This window comes from Mobula birostris, chromosome 6, assembly GCF_030028105.1.
Source record: "Mobula birostris isolate sMobBir1 chromosome 6, sMobBir1.hap1, whole genome shotgun sequence".
In the NCBI taxonomy this organism is placed as follows: domain Eukaryota; kingdom Metazoa; phylum Chordata; class Chondrichthyes; order Myliobatiformes; family Myliobatidae; genus Mobula; species Mobula birostris.
In genome coordinates, this window is record NC_092375.1 from 6,611,940 (window position 1) to 6,636,331 (window position 24,392).

At 44.7% G+C, this 24,392-nt stretch overlaps 1 protein-coding gene across 6 annotated transcripts in view; it reads left to right on the plus strand.

Moving 5' to 3' along the window:
• robo2 (roundabout, axon guidance receptor, homolog 2 (Drosophila)) overlaps positions 1-24,392 on the plus strand; it is a 620,252-nt gene that overhangs the window by 520,041 nt on the left and 75,819 nt on the right. For 5 of the 6 annotated variants that reach the window (XM_072259833.1, XM_072259836.1, XM_072259835.1 and 2 more), the window contains 3 exons: positions 3,179-3,315; positions 7,371-7,631; positions 20,864-21,020. In XM_072259833.1, the coding sequence (XP_072115934.1) occupies positions 3,179-3,315; positions 7,371-7,631; positions 20,864-21,020 (555 nt within the window). The remainder of the gene's footprint in view (positions 1-3,178; positions 3,316-7,370; positions 7,632-20,863; positions 21,021-24,392) is intronic. The other variant, XM_072259834.1, reaches the window with a different exon arrangement.

The following is a 24,392-nucleotide window of genomic DNA, read 5'->3' on the forward strand; positions in this document are numbered from 1 at the left end:
ATGGATAGATTGGAGACGGATCACCTGTCATTGCCATACTGTGAGGAAGGGCATTTCAGATTAATGTCGTGTACCTAGGGAACACGTTAAAAATCCATCAGAGCTCTCTGTTCCAACACAGCTTGCCTGCAAACGAGGGTTGAAGAGTGCAGTCATCCTGTATGACCAACACGGCACATTATATTTTATTTAGAGATACAGCGTAAAACAGACCTTTCCAGTCCAATGATGTGCACCACCCAGCAACCCACCTTTTTAACCTAGCCTAATCACAGGGCAATTTACAATGATCAATTAACCTAATAAACGGTAGAGTGGACATGGGGAGGATGTTTCCTATCGTGGGGGAGTCTAGTGCCAGAGGGCATAGCCTCAGAATAGAAGGACGTCCATTTAGGACAGATGAGGAGTGGTGCATCTGTGGAACTTGTTGCCACAGGCAACTTTGGAGGCCAAGTCATTGGGTATATTTAAGGCAGAGGTTGATAGGTTCTTGATTAGTCAGGGCGTGAAAGATTACGGGGAGAAAGCAGGAGAATGGGGTTGAGAGGGAAAATGGATCAGCCATGATGAAATAACAGAGCAGACTCAATGGGCTGAATGGCCTAATTATGTGTCTTTAGAATGTGGGAGGAAACTAGAGCACCCGGAGGAAATCCACACGTTCACAGGAAGGAACGTACGTAGTCCTTACTGATGATGTCGGAATTGAACTCCAAACGCCCCTGAGCTATAATAGCATTACATTAACCAGCCACACCACTGTGCTGCCCTATTCCCTTCACTCTGTCAGGAGCAGCCATGCCCAAATCTGCCTTGGCCTTGAGCAAACTGGGTCCAAGTCTGTGACTGGTTTAGAGGAAACAGAGATGTTTACTTAACTGGGACAAGTGGTAATCTGTTTATTACTGTCATATGCACTGAGGTACAGGGAAAAATTTGCTTGCATGCTACCCAGACAGATCATTCCATTACAAATAACAGAATGCAGAATATAAAGTCAAGTTTATCGTCATCAGCACAAGTATCGTTTCTGTATCAGAGGTGAAATGGAAAAACTTACTTGCAGCAACATCACAGGCACAGAGCATCAGATATTCAATTTTCGCAAAAAGATCAGACATTATATACAGCAGAGATTCTGCCGATGCAACACACACAAGGTGCAGGAGGATCTTTATTCCTCTCATAGATGCTGCCTGACCTGCTGAGTTCCTCCAGCATTTTGTGTGTTGCTCATAAATTATACACAATTCTTACAAGCTAGAACAGAATTTAAAAATACAATAATAAATGAGGAGCACACACAAAATGCTGGAGGAACTCAGCAGGTCTACGGAGATGAATAAAAAGTCGATGTTTCAGACCGAGGTCCTTCATCGGGACAGGAAAGGAAGGGGAAGGACACCAGAATAAAAAGATGTTGGGGAGGTGGTGGAGAGGGGAAGGAAGGTAGCTGAAAGGCAATAGGTGAAGCTAGGTGGGTGGGAAAGATAAAGGGCTGGAGTGAAGGAATCTGATAGGACAGGAGAGTGGACCATGGGAGAAAGGGAAAGAGGAGGGACTCAGGGGGAGGTGATAGGCAGGTGAGAAGAGGTAATAGGCCAGAGTAGTAAACAGAAGAAGAGGGGAGACAGAGGAGAAAGAATACGAAGGAGAAGTCAATGTTCATGCCATCAGGTTGGAAGCTGCCCAGAAAGAATATAAGGTGTTGCTCCTCCAACCTGAGAGTGGCCTCATTGAGGCACAAGAGGAGGCCATGGATTGACATGTGGAATGGGAATAGGAATCGGAATTAAATTTTTTGGCCATCAGGAAGTTTTGCTTTTTGGCGAATGGTGTGGAGGTGCTCAACAAAATGGTACAACAGGTCACAGCAATGTTGTGGAGGTCAATGTAAGACATTGGTTTGAAAGTGTTACAGTTGTAGTGTTATAAATAGTTTTCCAGTTACAGAGAAACTACAGTTCAGGTAGACAGAAACTTCAATGGCCCCAGCAAGGTAGATTGGGAGAATCAAGAGTTCATCTTTAGAGGAGAAGAGGTCCATGCAATTGACATAACAGTGGAATAGAAGCTGTCCTTAAGCCTGATGGTACGTGTTCTCAAGCTGTTGTATACTGCAGTATACCCAACAAGAAATGGGAGAAGGGAAAAAGTTTGGGGTAGAAGGGGTCCTTGGTTATGTTGGCTGATTTTATGAGGCAGCAGGAAATGTAGACAAAGTCAATGGAGGAGAGACTTGTGCGATGGACTGGGCTGTGTTCGCTGTTGTTTTGGGCACAGATTTAAAATGTTGGTGAAGAGGGGGATGTGAGTAAGGACTTATTCTTTGCATAGATGTGGTGATGATGTGAAACTCACTGGCTGGTGGGAACACAATCACAACCTTCAAAGAGGAATTCAGCAGACCGTGGATGGAGAGTAATTTCCTGACCTACAGGAGAAGTTGGAGAGTGCATTGATGGGAACCATCACAAACTCACTCAAGACAGAAGAGAGACTACTGATGCTGGAATCTGAAGCAGCACATAGGAATCTTGAGGAACTCAAGGGGTTAGGCAACATTTATGGAGGGAAATGATCAGTTGACATCTTGGTCTGAGAACCTTCAATGATAGAGGGGAGATACTCAGTATGAAGAGGTGACTGGATCTGGTAGGTGACAGGTGGATTCAGCTGAGGAGGAATGATAGGCAGGTGGAGGATGGGACGGTGGGAATAGTGACAGGGGCTGGGAAGTGAAGGATGGAAGTGACAAAGGTCTGCAAACTCAGTGGGCCAAAGTATCTCCTCGTGCATCTTAACGGTGCAGTGATTTTAAGTTCTCAAACTCCTTCACTTGTAAAACACCAGCTGCTCTGACAGAATGATCAAATCCAGGAATGGGAGATATTGTTCTCAGGGTCAGAAGATACCTATCAAGTTTTGAGTTCTCTACTGATAAATGACAGGGCCCAGGCAAGGTCGAAGGGAACCCTGGCCAACCCAGTAGTCTTGATTGGGGCAAGTTGTTCACCGTGCCTCAGAGGGTAATTTATTTTTTTTGTTACATAGAAACATAGAAAACCTACAGCACAATACAGGCCCTTCAACCCACAAAGCTGTGCCAAACATACACTTACTTTAGAAATTACCTAGGGTACCCATAGCCCTCTATTTTTCTGTCTTCTTCCAGTAGACCCGGCCTGCTTAATCCTGGTGAATCCAGCTACCCCTGGCTCGCAGACTCCTGGCCTGCCACCAGCCTCCCCGTCAATGGCAGCAACAATGGTCCAGGTGACCTGGGAGGAGTTGGCAACTTCAGCCGCGGAGGTGAGTGCAAGCCGAGATTTGGTGCCATTGGGTGGAGCTCTGGACCTCTGCTGCAAGATCCCAAGGACCCTAGCTGGGAGGGAAGGGAATGTGAAGATCTGGATCACGTGAAGACAGTTGGGTTTTGTGTGCTGGATATGGACATAGTTGTATTGGTACAGAACCAGAGATCAGCGTGCAGTCCCAGCATGGTAGCTGTGGAATTAACAATCTAAAGCACAAGAAAAATCATTCATTTATAATGGTGATCATGAACACTACGACTACTCCACCTAGTTCACTGCAGTCATTCAACAGGGGACACCTGGCAAATCTGTCATCCTCAAAGATTTAAAGATTACCTTTATTTGGCACAGGTGCATTGAAGCATCGAAACATAGAGTGAAATATGTTTTTTGCGCCAATGACCAAAACATCTGAGGATTCTGCTGGGGAGCCCGAAAGTGTCACCATGCTTCCAGAGCCAGCATAGCATACTAGGTTACTAACCCTGACCCATACATCCAAAACCTATCAATCTCAGCCTAAATACATTGATGGGGCAACTTACCCGGGAAAGCCCCAGCCAACGGGTCTCTAGCATTGAATCTGGCTCTGGGGTTCTTAAGGGAAGTGGAGAGAACGGTAGAGATAGAGGATTCGGAATCAGGTTGAATATCACTGGCATATGTCGTGGAATTTTTTTGCTTTATAGCAGCAATACATTGTAATACACAATAACAGTAAAATGAAGATTACAGTAAGTATATCTATAAAAATAAATGAAATAAGTAGTGTACAAAGAGAAAAGAAATAATGAAGTAGAGTTTATGGGTTCATTGTCCATTCAGAAACTTGATGGCAGAGGGGAAGAAGCTGTTCCTGAAACTCTGTCCGTGTGCATTCAGGCTCCTGCCCCTCATTCTTGATGGTAGCAATGAGCAGAGTTCATGTCCTGGGTGAGGGGGGTCCTTAATGCTGGATGCCACCTTTTGAAGGTGTCCTAGATGCAGGGGAGGCTAGTGCCCATGATGGAGCTAGTTGAGTTTACAGCTTTCTGCAGCTTTTTCTGATTCTGTGCCATAGCCCCTCCATACCAGATATACCAGATGGTGATACAACCAGTTAGAAAGCTCCCCACGGTATATCTGTAGAAATTTGTGAGAATCAGTGATGACATACCAATTCTCCTCAAACTCGTAATGAAATATTGCCACTGTCGTGCCTTCTTTGTAATTGCATCAACATTTTGAGCCCGGTATAGATCTTCAGAGATGTTAAGATAGATAGATAGATAGATACTTTATTGATCCCAAAGGAAATTTCAGTGTTACAGTAGCATTACAATTGCACAGATGTACAAATATACAAATATTAGAAGAGAAGTAAAAAAGAATAAAAAATATGTTACGTCCACCAGTCTATCAGGGGGCAGTCATCACTTCTCTCGCTAAAGGTTGACTCATTATAGAGCTTAATGGCCGAGGGTAAGAATGACCTCATATAGTGCTCTTTGGATCAGCACAGTCGCACCAAGGAACACCCAAGAACTTAAAACTGCTCACCCTTTCCACTTCTGATCCCTCTATGAGGACTGGTGTGTGTTCCCTCGACTTCCCCATCCTGAAGTTAACAATCAGTCCCTTGGTCTTTCTGACATTAAGTGCGAGGTTGTCGCTATAACGCCACTCAACCAGCAGGCCTATCTCACTCCTGTACACCTCCTCATCGCTTTCTGAAATTCTGCCAACAATAGCTTTTCCTCTGCAAATTCACAGATGGAATTTGAGCTATGCCTAGCCAGACAGTGAGTGTAGAGAGAATAGAGCAGTGGGCTAAGCACACATCTTTGACGTTCACCAGGGTTGATTGTCAACGAGGATGAGATGTTATCTCCAACCTTCACTGAGTGCAGTTTCCTGGTGACGATGTCAAGGATTCTCCTTGCAGAGGGAGATACAGAGACCCAGATTTGGGAGCTTGTTGATTAGAACCTGAGAGTATGATTGCGTTGAAAAAACAGCAGCCTGACATAAGTATTACTTTTGTCCAGCTGAATGGAGAGCTGTGAGATTGCATCCATTGTTGACCTACCGGGCAATAGGAAAAATTACAGCAGGTCCAGATCCTTGCTTATGCGGGAATTATTTCTGGTCATGACCAATATCTCAAAGCACTTCATCACATTAGATGTGAGTGCAACTGGGCGATGCTCGTTGTGGCAGTGGTATGAAGCAAGTGGTATATTACCTCCCAGAGCCAGGGTCTTCCACCAGTTCTTTAGTCAGACATTCAACCTCCTTATCATCCTGTTCTTACCCTCAATGGCACAAGAATACTGTACATCCAATGACTTGGCTTCCATAGCTTTATGTAGCAACAGATTCCATAGATTCACCGCCCTCTGGCTGAAAAAAATACCTGGACATCTCAGTTCTAAAGTGACGTCCCTCTGAGCCCGTACCACGGAAAGGGAATTATTCCAGTTCCCTTCCCGTCTCTCTACACAGCCTTTCATTATTTGTTGAAGTAATTATCAAACTTATTACCAAAGTTCTTTACAATCTGCTCCCACTGCCCATTCAGGCAAGTCCTTCGGAATCACAGTAACTCACTGATATTGATGTTTGTTTTCTTTTTTATGCTGCAAGGTTTCTAGGAAATATTTTACATTCAACATGTTCAGTGAAAGGTTCATTTACCTCACACCTTTAACCCGGCTGACAGGTGGAAAATCCAATTGAAATGTGACACCAGAGCACACCAGGTATATTAAGAAAGGTGGCTAAGAAAATGGTGAAAGAGAGAGGTTTTAAAGCGTGCCATGGACAAAGAGAAGGAGCGAGACAGAGGAAATGTTGGCGCCAGTGACCTGGGCACAGCCAGTGGTTGGGGCTGATTAAATACAAGTATAGTGATCTCAGAGTATTCGGATGAGACTGAAAAGGTAGTGAGGGCCAAAACTGTGCAGAGATTTTAACAGGAGTTGGAAATTTTAAATGGAGGCCAGATGCTGGGCATCACGCTGTGTAATTCCTGCAATTTCTCGGTGTTGTTTTTATATATAAAGGATGGATTTAGTCAGTGGATTGTGAAGGGCATTGAGCATATCACAGATGGGGACTGTATATCATCTCCCCTCTGTTGGTTCATGGACTGCATCTGTTCCGAAACACTTAAACTCAGGGTGACATGTTTATTTTTCATGTCAGATGTGGTCGTTTGCAGACTCGCTTACGGATCACTGACTGGTTTTCTCTTTCCCTCTCTCCCTGCCTTTCATTTCCTAACTCTCCTGGGCACTCTCACTCTCTCACCCTTTCTCCCCTTTCATTTTCCTTCCCTTTCTCCCTCTTTCTCCTTCCCTGCCTCACTCCTCTTACTCTTTTCCTCTTGTTCCCCTCTCTGTTATCCCTTCCCCCTTCTCTCCCTAACTCTTTCTCGCCTCCCCTTGTCCTCCGTCCCTCACCCCCTTCCCCACTCTCTTCACCCTTTCCCTCTGTTTCCTCCATCCCCACTCTCTTTTTGCCCTCCTTTTCAATTTTTCTCTTCTTTCTTTCCATTGCTCTCATTCACTCCCTCTATCTCTCATGTTCCCTTTCTCTCATTCGTACTCTCCCTTTTCCTCTTTTACTTGTTGCCTTTCTCTCTTCACCTGCTCTTCCTTTTCCTTCTCCCCTTCCACTGCCCATACCTTTCTCTCTCTCCCACTCTAACTTCCCTCTCTCCCGCACTCGCTCCCTTCCTCTCTTCACTCTTTCGTTCTTTCCACATTCTCTCTCACTCTCTCTTCCCCTGTTTCCCCCACTTTCTTTCTCTCTCTCCCTCCTCACACTGCCTCTCCTTCTCTATCTCTTTTTCTCTCCCCATCTCTCACCTTTTCTCCCTTCTACGCTTTCCACCATTCTCTCTCTCCTACTCTCCTTCTCCCCCTTTCTCCCTCGCTTTCTTTCACTGTCTCCCCCTCTCTCCCACTACCCTGTCCCTCCCCCCCTCTCTCTCCTCTGCCCCCTCCCTTCAACCCTCACCCCCTTCCTCCTCTGCCCTCACACACCTTGCCCCCACACGTCCCTCAGGCCAGAGCGATAAACTGGGAACTATGCTGTCGGACAGCGCCATTTACAGCAGCATCGATGTCACCACCAAGGCTGGCTTCAGCAGCCCGGGACAGGTCACCCAGGCCACGCCGTATGCCACCACCCAGATCCTCCACTCCAGCAGCATCCAGGAGCTGGCTGTCGACCTGCCCGACCCCCAGTGGAAGAACTCCGCCCAGCAGAAGTCCGACTCTTCCGGATGCACATACTCTCTGCCGGAGCAGAACAAGTTCAACAATGGTGAGTGGGAAAGGTGTACAGCTTGGGGTAAGTTCAGTTAGAGTGCACAGACACTTCAGAGACCAATGAGAAGGCTTTCATTGTGCTTCAGACAAGGAGTTTCAGCATCAGGGCTTTGTGTTTTTGGCATCCTAGATGTGTATGAACCTGGGCACGTGGAATCCTGAAGAACTGGAACATAAATCTGAATTTACATCAGTCTGCACAAATCCATAGCTCTTCCTTCCACCTTCTTCCCAAATCCCTCACCATTTTTTAACTATTTTCCACAATTTTGCACCCCAACCTCCTCCTCAAGCCCTACCTATCCATCTCCTTGTTCTTCCTCAAAACAATCGACATACCTTCATCCACATTCTCCCCAGATTTCTCAATACCACCGACCAACCTTCTCCCCAATCTTCAACTCCTACACACCCACCTTCTCCCTGCCCACCCCAAACCTACTGACATACCTTCTTTTCCAGTCCCAGTTCCCACATTCTCCCCAGATTTCTCAATACCACCGACCAACCTTCTCCCCAATCTTCAACCCCTACACACCCACCTTCTCCCTGCCCACCCCAAACCTACTGACATACCTTCTTTTCCAGTCCCAGCTCCCATGTTCTCCCCATATTTCTCAATACCACTGACCAACCTTCTCCCCAATGTTCAACCCCTACACACCCAACTTCTCCCTGTTCACCCCAAACCCACCCAAATGTCTTCTTGCCCAGTCCCATCTCCTACATACTCCCCATATTTCTCAATGCTACTGACGAACATTCTCCCCAATCTTCAACTCCCACACAGCTAAGAGTCCACATGAAATCCTGCAGCCTCCAGCCCAAGATTCCTTCTGCGTCCTGGGATTAAACAAGCCAAAGTTTTACTGCAGTGGGATTTGCACCCAATTTCCTTTGTGCACCATTAAAATGGAACCAGATGCAAAAACAATGGTCCCGATGATGAGACTCCTGTGTGCAAGTAGTTTTTGCTGTTTCCTTAGAACCTCCACTGCTTTTGCTTTAACTGCATGTACTTGCATGTGCTTGCACCATGACCTAATAACACTTGATGCCGCTGTGACTTCTACCCTTTGACCTCTAGCCCTGCTTATCATCCCTGACTACCGATTGGCTGAGGGATTGTCTAACAGAATGCCTCACAACCATTCTGAGGACTTCAGCACCTCCAGTTCCCACAACAGCTCAGAAAGAAGCCTCTCAGGTTTGTCCTCCATACTAACACTACCATCTGAACCCCATGAGAGCAGAAGAAAATCTGCAGATGCTGGAAATCCAAGCAATGCACACAAAATTATGGAAGAACTCAGCAGGCCAGACAGCATCTATGTAAAAGAGTAAACAGTTTCCTTTTTGGACTGAGACCCTTCGTCAGGACCCTTCATGATATTGAATGGTCTCAACCCGAAACATTGACTATACTCTTTTCCATAGATACTACCTAACCTGCTGAGTTCCTCCAGTATTTTGTCTGTGTTGCCCATGAGAACAGGTCTGGCAATGTATTAATGAGATGGGTCAATCTATGACAAGCAGTTTCCTTGTGCACTCTGCCTTGTTGGAAGCTAACAATGATGTACTCATGCTTGGAGATTAATTTCTTTTCCTTAACTCCTGCCTGAAGAAAAGGGAGAGACTTTCAGGGTATCGAAGGGTCCCAGAGATGCTGTGGACTGGTCAGTGGAGTAAAGAGTGAAATACGTCAAACAGCTAGCCCATGCCAACTTCCTAGCAACCATGAGAGGACAGGGGATTGATCACTGAAAGTTTGTTATGTTACCAAGGAGTTTACAGGGGATCCCAACCCTTTTTTATGCCATAGAGACCAGGTAGGGAACCCTTGCTCTACAGATGCACTATGGACAACATTCAGACTGGTTGCACCACAGTCTGGTATGGAGGGACCAATGCCCAGGATCAGAAAAAGATGTAGAGGATTGCTCCAATATGGACACTAGCTTCCCCACCAACAAGAACATCTTCAAAGAACGATGCCCAAAAAGACAGCATCCATCGGTAAGAACCCCCATCATCCAGGACGTGCCCTCTTCTCAGTACTACCATCAGGGAGGGTGTACAGGAACCTAAAGACACACACTCAGTATTTTAGGAAAAGTTTCTTCCCTCCAACAACAGATTTCTGAACGGAAGATGAACCCATGAACACTACCTTATTATTCTGTTCTCTTTTTTTGCACTACTGGTTTAATTTTTTTTTAATTTTCTTATTATAATTTATGGTATATTTTATGTATTGCACTGTACTGACATCGCAAAGCAACACGTTTCTTAACATATGTCAGTGACAATAAATCTGATTCAGACACAGATTTTTCAGATCAGATACCTGGACTGATTCTAATGTCAGGAGCTGTCCTTGTATCCGTGTAGAAGTCTGCTCTCCCAGCATGGACCTTGGAATCAGAATCAGGTTTAAAGTCATAAGACCATAAGACATAGGAGCAGAATTAGGCCAGTCGGCCAGTAAGGTCTGCTCCACTATTCCGTCATGGCTGATTTATTATTCCTCTCAATTCCATTCTCCTCCCTTCACCCTGTAACCTTTCATGTACTGACTAATAAAGAACCTATTAACCTCCCCCTTAAATATACTCACTGACTTTGCCTCCGCAGCCACCTGTGGTGACAAATTCCTCAGATTCACCACCCTCTGGCTAAAGAAAGTCCTCCTCATCTCCATTCTAAATGTAATCTGAGTCTGTGCCCGCTGATCCTTTGTTTGGCAGCAGCAGTACAGTGCAATACATGAAAAGGAACAGAAAAAATCTGAGGTGGAAATCAAGAGGCAGTGAGGTAGTCCTCATTGTCCATTCAGAAATCTGATGGTGGAGGGGAACAAGCTGATCCTGAAACTTTGAGAGATGGTCCTCTTCCCCAATGGTAGCAATGAGAAAAGTCATGTCTGGATGGTGAGGGTCCTTAGAGGCAGACGCTGCCTTCTTGAGGCAGTACCTTTTGAAGATGACCTGGATGCTGGGGAGGGATCATGATGCAGCTAGCCGAGTCTACAAGCCTCTGCAGCTTTTTCAAATCCTTCACTCTGTATCTAACTGTCCCTGCCCTGGGAGTGTGTGATGGGACAGTGTAGAGGGAGCTTCACTCTGTACCTACCTGTCCCTGCCCTGGGAGTGTGTGATGGGACAGTGTAGAGGGAGCTTCACTCTGTATCCAAGTGTCCCTGCCCTGGGAGTGTGTGATGGGACACTGTAGAGGGAGCTTCACTCTGTATCCAACTGTCCCTGCCCTGGGAGTGTGTGATGGGACACTGTAGAGGGAGCTTCACTCTGTATCCAACTGTCCCTGCCCGGGTGTGTGTGATGAGACAGTGTAGAGGGAGCTTCACTCTGTATCTAACTGTCCCTGTTCTGGGAGTGTGTGATGGGACAGTGCAGAGGGAGCTTCACTCTGTATCTAACTGTCCCTGTTCTGGGAGTGTGTGATGGGACAGTGTAGAGGGAGCTTCACTCTGTATCTAACTGTCCCTGCCTGGGAGTGTGTGATGGGACAGTGTAGAGGGAGCTTCACTCTGTATCTAACTGTCCCTGCCTGGGAGTGTGTGATGGGACAGTGTAGAGGGAGCTTCACTCTGTATCTAACTGTCCCTGCCTGGGAGTGTGTGATGGGACAGTGTAGAGGGAGCTTCACTCTGTATCCAACTGTCCCTGCCCTGGGAGTGTGTGATGGGACAGTGTAGAGGGAGCTTCACTCTGTATCCAACTGTCCCTGCCCTGGGAGTGTGTGATGGGACAGTGTAGAGGAAGATTCACTTTGCATGCAATGTGTGCCTTTCCTATCCTGGGTATGGTGATGGGACAGGGTAAACGCTGCTTAATTCTGCATGTAACCTATGTTGTGTCTGATCTGAGCACATGTGAAGATAACTCTGTTTATCTGAAGCAGTGTTAAATGTGAAATCCTCAGACCTACTTGACAACTCCCTGGGAGTAGAATCGGTAGTGAACAACATGTTTTTATACAGAGAGTAATGGGTATGTGGAACATCCACCCAGGATGGTGGTAGAGGCAATACATTAGGGACATGAGGAGACTCTTAGGTAGGTGCATGGACGAAAGAATAATGGGGGGAATTGTTAGGCTGATCTTAGTACAGGTTATAAGGTTGGCACAATATCGTGGGCCTACTGCCTGTTCTATGTTCTATGTTTTATGTTGTGAGGTAAACCATCATCTGTCTTCTAAATCACTCATTTCCTCCAGCCATGGGAGTGTAGTGGTTGGAGTGATGATGTTACAGCACAGGGCTTCGGACTTCAGAATTCAATCTGGTGCCCACTGTAAGGAGGTTGTGTGTCTTCCCTGTGGAACACAGGGGTTTTCTTCCAGTACTCTGGTTTCCTTGCACAGTACAAAGGCGTACCGGTGAATAGATCAATTAGTCATTGTAAATTGTTCTGCAATTAGGCAAGAGTTAAATCGGGGGTTTGTTGTGCGGTGTGGCTCAAAGGTCTGGAAAAGCCAATTCTGCACTCTTTCTCTAACCCTGCCTGTAGCATTTCCTCATCTCTGTCTTATCCAGAATGGTATGATGGTCTTGTGTGCACAACACTCCATACTCCAGATATTCAAGTGCCTGTCATCCTGTCATAGAACATAGAACATAGAACAGTATAGACAGGAACAGGCCCTTTGGCCCACAAACTAATTGCACTAATGACAGCTGATCCCTTCTGCTGGCTCGTGATCCCGGGATAGAAGTGTTAGCCTATGAGAAGTACTTCGTGTCTCTGGGCTTGTATTCGCTGGAGTTGAGAAGAATGGAGGGGTGGGGAAGGGTGGGAAATCTCATTGAAACCTGCTGAATACTGGAAGGTCTAAATGGAGTGGATATGCAAAGGATGTTTCCAAAAGTGCGGGAATTTAGGACCAGAAGGCACAGCCTCAGAGTAGAAGGATATCCATTTAGAAGAGAAATGAGGAGGAACTTCTTTAACCAGAGGATGGTGAATCTGAGGAACTCGTTACCATAGATGACAGTGGAGGTCAAATCATTGGGTATACTTAAAGTGGAGGCTCATAAGTTCTTGATTTAGGTTATAAAACATAGGAGCAGAATTAGGCTATTCGGCCCATCTAGTCTACTCTACCATTCAATCATGGCTGATCCTTTCTTCCCCTCCTCAACCTCATTCCCTGGCCTTCTCCCCGTAACTTTTGATGCCATGTCTAATCAATCTCTACCATAAATACATCCAATGACCTGGCCTCCACAGCTGCCTATGATAACACATTCTAGAAATTCACTACCCTCTGGCTAAAGAAACTTCTCCACATCTTTCTTTTTCAAACGGATGTCCCTCTATCCTGAGGCTTTACGTCTGGTCATAGACTCCCCCACTATGTGAAACATCCCTTCCACATCTACCCTGTCTAGGCCTTTCAAAATTCAAAAGCTTTCAAAGAGATTGCCCCTCATCCTTCTAAATTCCAATGAGTACAGGCCCAGAGCCATCAAACTTTCCTCGTATAATAACTCTTTCATTCCAGAATCATTTTTATAAACCATCTCTGGACCCTCTCCAACGCCAGCACATCTTTTCTTAGATGAGGAGCCCAAAACTGTTCACAATACTCAAGGTGAGGCCTTACCCGTGTCTTATAAAGCCTCAGCATCACATCCCTACTCTTGTATTCTAGACCTCTTGAAATGAATGCTAACATTGCATTTGCTTTCCTCACCAATGACTCTACGTACAAGTTAACCTTTAGGGTGTTCTGCACAAGGACTCCCAAGTCCCTCTGCCTCTCAAATTCCTGCAATTTCTCCCCGTTTAGAAAATAGTCTGCACATTTATTTTTACTACCAAATTTCATGGCCATGCATTTTCCAACATTGTATTTAATTTGCCACTTTCTTGCCCATTCTCCTAATCTGTCTAATTTTTCCTGCAGCCTACCTGTTTCCTCAACATTACCTGCCCTTTCACCAATCTTTCAAGAATCGATAGATTCTGCCATTGTACTGGATGACTGGAAAATTGCAAATGTTACTCCACTATTTAAGAAGGGTGGGAGGCAGCAGAAAGGAAACTATATACCTGTTAGCCTGACATCAGTGGTTGGGAAGTTGTTGGAACCGATTGTTAGGGATGAGATTACGGAGTACCTGGAGGCACATGACAAGACAGGCCAAAGCCAGCATGGTTTCCTGAAAGGAAGATCCTGCCTGGCAAACCTACTGCAATTCTTTGAGGAAATTACAAGCAGGGTAGACAATGGAGATGCAGTAGATGTGTACTTGGATTTTCAGAAGACCTTTGACAAGGTGCCACACATGAGGCTGCTTAGCAAGTTAAGAGCCCATGGAGTTACAGGGAAGTTACTAGTGTGGGTGGAGCATTGGCTGGTTAGCAAAAAACAGAGCGTGGGAATAAAGGGATCCTATTCTGGCTGGCTGCCAGTTACCAGTGGAGTTCCACAGGGGTCAGTGTTGGGACTGCTGCTTTTTACAATGGTTGTCAATGATTTGGACTATGGTATTAATGGATTTGTGGCTAAATTTGCCGATGATACAAAGATAGGTGGAGGAGCAGGTAGTGTTAAGGAAACAGAAAACCTGCAGAGACACTTAGATAGTTTTGGGGAATGGGCAAAGAAGTGGCAAATGAAATACAATGTTGGAAAGTGTATGGTCATGCACTTTGCTGGAAGAAATAAATGGGCAGACTATTATTTAGATGGGGAGAGAATTCAAAATGCAGAGATGCAAAGAGACTTAGGAGTCCTCGTGCAAGATACCCAGAAGGTTAACCTCGAGGTTGAGTCGATTGTGAAGAAGGCAAATGCAATGTTGGCATTCATTTCTAGAAGTATAAAATGTAAGAGCAGGGATGTGATGTTGAGTCTCTCAAGGCACTTGTGAGACCAGACTTGGAGTATTGTGTGCAGTTATGGGCTCCTTATTTCAGAAAGGATATACTGACATTGGAGAGGGTTCAGAGAAGATTCACAAGAATGATTCCAGGAATGAAAGGTTTACCATATGAGGTACGTCTGGCAGCTCTTGGGCTGTACTCCGGAAAATGAGGGGGGGGGGCAGATCTCATAGAAATGTTCTGAATGTTAAAAGGCCTTAACAGATGGGATATGGCAAAGTTATTTCCCATGGTAGGGGATTCAAAGGACAAGAGGGCCCGTCTTTAGGATTAAAGGGCGTCCTTTTAGAACTGAGATGCAGAGAAATTACTTTAGTCAGAGGGTGGTAAATCTGTGGATTTTGTTGCCACGAACGGCTGTGGAGGCCAAGTCATTAAGGCAGAGATAGATAGGTTCTTGATTAGCCAGGGCATCGAAGGGTATGGGGAGAAGGCAGGGGAGTGGGGATGGCTGGAAGAATTGGATCAGCCCATGATTGAATGGCAGAGCTGACTTGATGGTCCGAATGGCCTACTTCTGCTCCTATATTTTATGGTCTTATAATCTTCATATCATCTGCAAACTTGGCAACAAAGCCATCTATTCCATCATCTACATTATTGATATAGAGCATAAAAAGAAGTGGTCCCAACACCGACCCCTGCAGAACACCACTTGTCACTGGCAGCCAACCAGAAAAGAATCCTTTTATTCCCACTCGCTGCCTCCTACCAATCAGCCAATGCTCTAATATGCCAGTAACTCTAACGCTATCTCTTTCAAATCCCTTTGGTGCGGTCCATCTCGACCACGTGACTTATCTGTCCTTAGGTCTTTCAGCATTTTAAGCACCTCCTCCCTTGTGGTAATAACTGCACTCACTTCTCTTCCTTCACACACTGCAGCATCTGTCACACTGCAAGTATCTTGCACATTGAAGACCTGATGCAAAATACTCATTAAGTTCATCTGTCATCTCCTTGCCTCCATTATTATTTCTCCGGCCTCATTTTCTAGTGGTCCTATATCCACTCTCATCTCTCTTTTATTTTTTACATACCTGAAAAAGCTTTTTCTATCCACCTTGATATTATTTGCCAGCTTGCTTTCATATTTCATCTTTTCCCTTTGACTGATTCTTTTAGTTGCTTTCTGTAGGTTTTTTAAAACTTTCCAATCCTCTATCTTCCCACTAATTTTTGTTTTGTTTTGCCCTCTCTTTTGTTTTTACATTAGCTTTGACCTCCCTGGCTGCCATGCCAGAGTCCAATACTATTTTGCCATTTAGCTATTTCTTCATTTTTGGAATACATCTGTTCTGCACCCTCCCCATTTTCCCCAGAAACTCATGCCATTGTTGCTCTGTTGTCATCCCTGCCAGCAGCTCCTTCCAATTTACTTTGGCCAACTCCTCTCTCACACCACTGTAATTTCCCTTACTCCACTGAAATACAGCTATATCAGACTTTACTTTCTCCCTATCAAATTTCAAGTTGAAAGCAATCGCATTGTGATCACTGGCTCCTAAGGGCTCTTTTACTTTAAGCTCCCTAATTGCCTCAGGTTCATTACATAACACCCAATCCAGTATAGCTGATCCCCTAGTAGACTCAATGACAAACTGCTCTGAAAAGCTATCTTGTAGGCATTCAACAAACTCACTCTCTTGAATTCTCACGGATTTGTTGAGATTTGTAAGAATGCCCATAGTTATGTGGAGAAGGCAGGAGAACGGGTGGGTTTGAGAGGGAGTAGAAATCAGCCATAATTGAATGGCAGAGATTCGATGGGCTGAATGGCATAAATCTACTCTTGTGTCTTATGGTCTGATGAAAATAGTCGGAGCCCCTCGATATGGAGCTGGTGCAGACTTATGGCAACCAAAGACCTCTTTGCGTGCCTGCTTATCTCTCATCCTGGACATTGCTGCACCACCTGCCCTCTGTGAAAGAACTCTCCCAAGGAAAGCTGAGGTTGATAGGTTCTTGATTAGCCAGGGCATCAAAGATTACAGGGAGAAGGCTGGAGAATGGGGTTGAGAGAGGAAAAAAATCTGCCATGATTAAATGGTGGAGCACTCGATGAGCTAAATATCTTAATTCAGCTCCAATGCCTGATGGTCCAAACCCAATCTGACTCTGATTCCCTGCACTTGTCCTGAACACACACCTATTCCTGTGGCTGACAGGCCCATTCCTGGTCTGTTCCCGACACTGAACCCACATCAACCCTCCTCCTCCTTCCCTCACCATCTCACCTTGTTTGAAGTATAAAATGAAGTGATGAATCCTACAGACAATAGTTGGAACAGTCAATCTGTGCAGAGCAAGAGACAGACAGACAGGTATGTTTCAAATGGCATCTCTTGTCAAAGCGGGCCACGCTTGATGCATCCTTTCCTCTGCTCTCTCACCGATGCTGCCGGCTTAGCTGATTGCTCCTAGCGGCTTCCCTTTCCTGCTTCAGAATCCCTGAATGCTCGTTATTTTGCCTGTACACTTTGTGTCCCTCTCCAGCAGCGAGGCGATGCATTGGGTTTAGGGTAGGTTTCATCTCTTTTCCATCGGCACAATTTTGTTCTCAGGAGAACAGAAGGCAGCTTTTCCAGCCTGATGCACCGAGGTCATCGTCTGTGTCTGTCTGCCCACCTGGACTCTTTAACTCTTAATAAGCAATGAAAACTATCAATCAGTTAATTTTCAGTCATCACGATTTTTTTTTTGAGAGAGTTCCAGATTTCCCTTTCTCCTTGCAAAAGGGCTGCTTCCTAAGAAATTGACATGGTGCCATATGTGTACCTTGGTAATAAATTTACTTTGAAATTTTTTGAACGTTGGCTCTCAACTTGAGGAATGAAGTTCCATTGAAAACAAACCCAACCTGTCCACTCCTCCCCATAACTGAAATGCTCCACTCCAGATGAAATTCTGGTAAATCTCCTCTGCTTCCTCTTTACCTCAGTCAGATGCAGTGACCAGAACTGCACACAGTTCTCAAGTTATGGACTAATTAATGTTAGAATCAGAATCAGAATTGGCACTGGAGTGTGTGACGCCACTTGTGGGCTGGTTCCAGCACGTTCTTGGTATGTTTGCTAAAGCAAACAATGTCTTCCACTATATGTTTCAAAATATATGTGATAAATAACTCTGAGTCTGCATAAATATGAATCAGAATCAGATTTATTGTCACGAATTTGTTGTTTTATGGCAGTGGTACACTACAAAACATTAAAAAATGCAAGTAACTCAGTAGGTGAGAGACACACTGCAGCTCTTTAAAAGATAAAGAGAAGAAACATCTCTTTGAAGTACTCGCATAAAACAGATGCCCACAGAATTTCATATAAAGACACCTACAAAGTCGACAATGCACCAACCAAGCCTTGACTAAATGGGTTGTCCTTTCATACGTTGGAAATTATGGCCTGACTGCTCCAAAAAGAGACTTTCTGTCACACACAAGTTAACAGCAATGTTGAGGACAGTACTTTGCAGACGATAAGTACAAAACAAACGATTAGACTGTTGAGTGGAATCCGGGATCAGCCATGATAGAATGGCAGAGCAGACTTAATGGGCTGAACGGCCTAATTCTGCTCCCATGTCTTATGGTCTTATGGTCTAAGACCACTGTGGTCTAGAAAATCGAATGTGGGGACTGCAGTAAATAATACATCAGCCAAACTGGGAGAAAGCTATCCACAGGGATCCATGAACATCAACTGGCTGTGAGGCGGCGTGACAAGCTCTCCCTCTCCTCTACCCATGAAGATCGAAAGGGGCACAAATGCGATTGGGCTTCAGAGAAAGTCGCAGCACAAGCAAGCACGCGGCATGCAAGGGAATTTCTAGATACGTGGTTTTCCACAAACAATTCTGTGAGCAAACATTTAGACCTCAATTTTATGTATGTGTCGTTGTGGACCAAATGCATGAATTTCACCACACAACCAATCAGCAACAAGATTTCCTCGCTACGTCACAAATGAGTCTCCGAAATGAGGTCCAATCAGCTGATTGGAGGACACACCACAATCAACAGTGCACTAACAATGTCTTCTTGCATGGTGACGAAATGTTTGCAAATAAATTGCCAAGATCGGAGAACAAGCCAACCCAACCACATAAAAAATTCAAATCAAATCACATCAAGTTTAATCGTCATTCAAACCATACATGGATGTAGCCAAATGAGACAGCGTTCCTCTAAGGCCAAGGTGCAAAAACAGACATTCAAAATAGTGAGGAAGGGGGAGAAAAAAAGAACATGACAAGTAAGAAAACATATTTTTAGTCCAAGATTCTGAGCAACAAGTCCCGCAAGTTGATGGTTCCCAGCCATCCAGCCTGTAATTCCACAGATCCAACACTGGAGGGCAGCACCAAAGGGAACGGCTACACCCCCCCCCCCACCCCACCCCCCACAACTGAGCCCGGATGCCATGCTACAACACAAGTCCGAGGACTGAGGCCTGGAACAAGAGAAAATCTACAGATGCTGGAAATCTGAGCAACACACACAAAATGCTGGAGGAACTCAGCAGGCCAGGCAGCATCTATGGAAAAAAAAATATAGTTGACGTTTTGGCCCAAAACCCTTTGGCAGGAGGGTCCTGCTGAGAGGTTTTGGGCCAAAACGTCAACTGTGCTTTTTTTCCATAGATGCTGCCTGGCCTGCTGAGTTCCTCCAGCATTTTGTGTGTGTGACTGAGGCCTTGTCCTTCTTACAACTGAGGCAACACTGCTGCCTCGCCACCTACGTCCCACGGAACAAGGGAAGCAGGGCTGCGGCAATCAGTGTCCAGTGGGGTTTTGCAATCGTAAGGATAATGTCCAAGGCTGTCATTCACGGTTTCACTACTTGCCACCTTCGCACCAACGCGAAGGCACCAGCTGCGATGCCTCCGAATTGCAGGCAGCAGCATGACCTCAACCCAGGTCAGCTCTTCTGAACCCAATCCGTCTCCTGTGGCCAGACCACCGAACACAAATGTATCGGCCTGACAGCCTGGCTCGAATACCCAGGCCCGACAGCTCGGCTCAGCCCCACCTGGCCCAGTGGCCCAGTGGCCCAACGTGACTCTCTTGGCCCAGTGGGCTGACTCACCTTCTCTGAACCACAGGCTGGCTCTTATGGCACCCCGGCAGGTGACTCTGAATAATGAGCAGATCACTGATGCAGTGGACCTGCCGTACAGTAGTTACTGGAGTCAAGAATAGTCCTACTACATATGGAAACACATTTAACTCAGAAAAGAGCACCTTTGGCTGGACCCCGAGGGGCTGCTGTGTGTATGTGTGCCACCATCTTATCTATAATTAGTGATAAGAAATATAAAAAATAAATAAGAAGTGTAAAAAGAACAAAATAGTGAGGTAGTATTCATGAGTTACCATGCCTTGGAAATTATATCTTCTGCTTAGTTAAGTATCCGTCCAGTCAAACATGTTCCAAACAAAGACCTTGCTTGTCAGTACGGAGCTGATCAGCTGAAGATCCTCTTTCATACTGTGGGACTTTTCTTTAAAGTTGAAGACTGAGAGATGACCTGACAGAGTTTTTAATGATAATGCAGAAGTTTGACAAGGTTTGATGTGGAGGTGTTTCTAATTGCATAAGAGACAGATCCCTGGCTCGTTGACAATGCAGGGTCAGTAGTAATTCCATCTTGGGAATTTGGAATAATCTCCTTCAAATAGCAGTCAGGGATAAGGGATAATAATCCAAAAGGGAGAGCTCGCAAGGAAGAGCAGAGGTAAATCTGATGGGAAACTGGAAAAACGTACAAGGGGGAATGTCATAGAGAGTTAAGGTGAGGATGGAGAGATCTGAGCAAGAGCAGCTGTGATTAATGAGGTATGATTGGTGGTCAGTGTAGACTCAATGGGCCAAATGGCCTGCTTTCATGCTGTATCTCTCCATTTCTCTAAGACCATCAGAAACAGGAGCAGACTAAGGGCGTTTGGCCCATCAAGTCTTCACCATTCTGTCACGGTTGATTTATTTACCCTCTCAAGCCCATTCTCCTGCCTTCTCCCCATAACCTTTGACTCACTGACTAATCAAGAACCTATCAACCTCCACTTTAAATATACACAATGACTTGTCCTCCATAGGCTCACTACCCTCTGGCTAAAGAAATTCCTCCTCAACTCTGTTCTAAAGGGATGTACTTGGATTCTGAGACCAGAACAGACTAGGCAGGCATAGTGAGCTGCTAGCATTTTGGAATACTCTGCAAGATTATTCAGCTGTTTATGTACCTGTTTATCTCTGAGCGAACTGATGGTTGAACCAGAGAGCCATAACGTGTCATGGTGTTTGCAGGTGGGAAAAGTGGGAAGAAAAAGAAAAATAAGAACAACATCAAACCACATAAGAACACAGGGTCCAACTGGTCGAATGTGCCTCTGCCGCCTCCCCCAGTGCAGCCGCTCCCCGGTACCGAGCTGGACCACTATGTCATGGACCACCACGAGAATGGGTAAGGTTCTCCCTGCTTCTCCTGTTCCGCCGGCCAGTGTTCGCTGTATTGTCTGTTTCTCAGGGACTGCAATCCCAGAGGTGTCCTCTTGGTGAAGGTGCACCCATGGTTCATTATCAACAGCACATCAACTCAAGAGGTGCTGGCAATCCAGAACGACACACGCGAAATGCTGCAGAAACTCAATAGAGCAGGCAGCATCTATGCTGGGGGGAGTAAACAACCGAGGTTTCGGGCCAAGACCATTCATCAGGACTGAGAAGGAAGGGGGCGGCAGTCAGATTAAGAAGATGGGTGGAGGGGAGGAGTACAAGCTGAGTCAGGATTAATAATAATAATACAATAAAGCCGATGGATGAATATGAAATATGTAAATATCTGGGATATCAACAAGCAAAGAAAATAAATCACAGTGTTATCAGCATTACTTCAAAGCTTAAGAAAATCTGCCAGAGCTCTGTAGTAAAAATATAACAAAGACAATAAACACTTCAGTACACCTGCATTAACGTATTCTTTTGGCATAATATCTTGATCTGAAACTGATCTTGAAAATTTGCAATGTAAAATAAGCACTGAAATGACAGATTTTAGAAAACACTGTGTACACTCGAAAGCACTTAGATGAACCCTACATAGAACAGAAGGAGGAAGAGGAATAGGAGACATAAAACTTTACACAACTGTCAGATAAATCTTCGAGGGATATACTTTCATTAACGAAAACAGGATTCAGCACCCCACGCAAGCATATGCAATTCTGATAAGAAGTACACTCCACTGGACTTAAATGAAAGCACAACCCAGAAAGATGAAGAAATTATCACTATTGAAGAAAAAGTTAACCAATGGAAGAGCATGACTCTCCATGGAAGACATTCCCACGATCTGAGCAGACTATATGTCGACAGTGAGGCATCGACCAACTGGCTCGGAGTTGGACACCTCTTCCCAGAAACAGAGGGGTTCCTTGCAGCAATACAGCACCAGGTGGTTAACACAAAAAATGTCAAAAAATACATAATTCAAGGTGATAGGTGCAAAAACAATCCCAACAAATTACAGGATCCTGCAGCAGTTTAATTCAATGATTACTTATACAGGCATAATCAAGTGGCAAACATCATTCACCAATATCTTGCTTAAAATACAAACTCATAAAAGTCACCATATCTCACTATAGATTCAAGCCTGATCCAGTTTTAGAGTCAGTGCCCCACAAATTATATTACAACTGATCCATTATTATAGATAGGGCAATCCATAATAATCGTCTGGATGTAATATTACAGGATAAACAAGCAAGAACAACTTACTTAATAAATGTAGTCATTTCGAACACACACAACATACAGAAATCAGTAAGTGAAAAGCACCAGAAATATGCTGAGTAAAAAGAGGAAATAGAAAGACTTTGGAACGTGAGCAGGATATACATTGCCACAACAGTAACACCTACAACTGGTATCATCCCAAAGTGTCCACATAATAGCATTAAACAATTAGGGCTACACATCAATATTTATGTAAATCTTCAGAAAGCCACAACTCTAACCACCAGTAGAATAGTCTCGCAATTGAGAAATGAGTGTGCTTGGCTATGCTGACACCTCAAGATTTACCAGCTTCAGCAAAGAAAAAAATAATAATAGTATAAAATAATAGCTTTAATAAGTTATTTATAGAACACTTTTCATACAGACAATGTAGTTCAAAGTGCTTCACAAGCATGAAAATAAAAGACAAAAAAATGTTAATTAAAGGCAAAGTTAAATAAATGGGTTTTGAGCTGCTGTTTAAAAGTGTGAACTGAGTCTGCATCCTGCATGTGCAGATTTCCTCGTGTTTGTGTCCTTTATAGTTTTAGGTTTTGAGTTCCAAAGTTCAGGAATGCAGTTCAAAAGAGCTAACCTATTAATTATCTTTTGAGGGAGATGGTTTACATTTTTTGAGAGAGATTGTTAAAAGTGGCAGGATTGCTAACTAATCATGGAAATCCTTGTGTTTTTTTCTGAGTTAGCCGTGCTTGGTGAGTATCTGGTAGTTGGATTCTATAAACAACCTGCGGGGTTTGATGAAGGGGGTTTCGAAATTTTGGAACATCTGGGTCTCAAATTCAGAAGAAATTTGATGTAATCTGCTTTGATTTTAGAGTGTAAGCGTATGTCTTTCTCCAAGTCTCTACGGTGTAATATGTTCTTGATGTAACCGCACGGAGTGCATTAGTTGCCTTGGCAACTTCAGTTATTAAAGGGCTAATGTGATCAGAAAGGTTGGCATGGAGCACTGGGCACACTGGGCAAACTTCCATCTCGGATCTTCGCGTTTATCATTGAAAAAATCGTCCCTTTCCAATAACTCCCTCGACCCAGCACAGTGGGGATTTAATTCATTGTCTCATCCATATAACAAAGCAAATCAGCTTCTCCTTTTTCCTGCCAAGTTCCCTCCTTTTGTAAACAGTAGAGGAGTTCTTTACTTCCTGCTGGTTTGAAGGTCTTTTGCTGGATCACGCCCATCTTCCGCGCTCTCCAATAAAGACTAATAAAATTACCTTTCCCATACCATGGGTAGAAGCCAATCAGCACCATCTGTGTCCTTCCTCTTCCTTTCCCATCCTACCTTTATGGAGGTGAGACCTCTCAGTGCAAAAGGGTGCAAAAGCAACCTGGGAGGCTGTAACTTAGGGGGTAAGGAAGGCAAGTGTAACGTCGTTTGCTGCTATTAGTATGTAAATTAACCCAACAATTCATGTCAAGGCAGGGGACTCCCTGCAAGTTGCCGCAGGATTTTCTCTTTCGTTATTGGCCCTCCAGCAGCCAAATCTCTCCCCCAACCTCCTGTGAATTAAACCATGCAGGATGTTGGGGCAAGCACCTAACTAGTTAAGGACTCACTGAAACATAGTTCTTAGTAATCCCGTCAGAATCAGAATGCCATCGGGGGATGCTGCAAGTCCGTCACCACCAGGACTACACGTCATTTCCGAAGCTTCTTTCTTGTAGCTATCCAGTTTCTCAACAAAACTCACTCAGGTGTAATACCCTTGCAGGATTTTGTGATAACAAATGTGAGAGATATTTCATGTGCTTAACAGAAGCTGCAGCCCTTTACTTCCATTATGAACAAATCATTACATCAGAGACCATCTCTCAAAGTGAACACATCTCAGTGACAGTGTTTGTAAGTTATATAGAGCAGTCTCCGTTATGAGCAATATGTGTCATCTGTCACCCATTGCATTTCCCTACACCCTAAATGTTCTGCACAACATCCCGTAAATGGACTTTCCTACCCTCCGTGTTCTGTTGATAAATATTGAGGCAACACTTTCAGTACGCTGGAGGAATTCAGCAGGTCAGGCAGCATCAG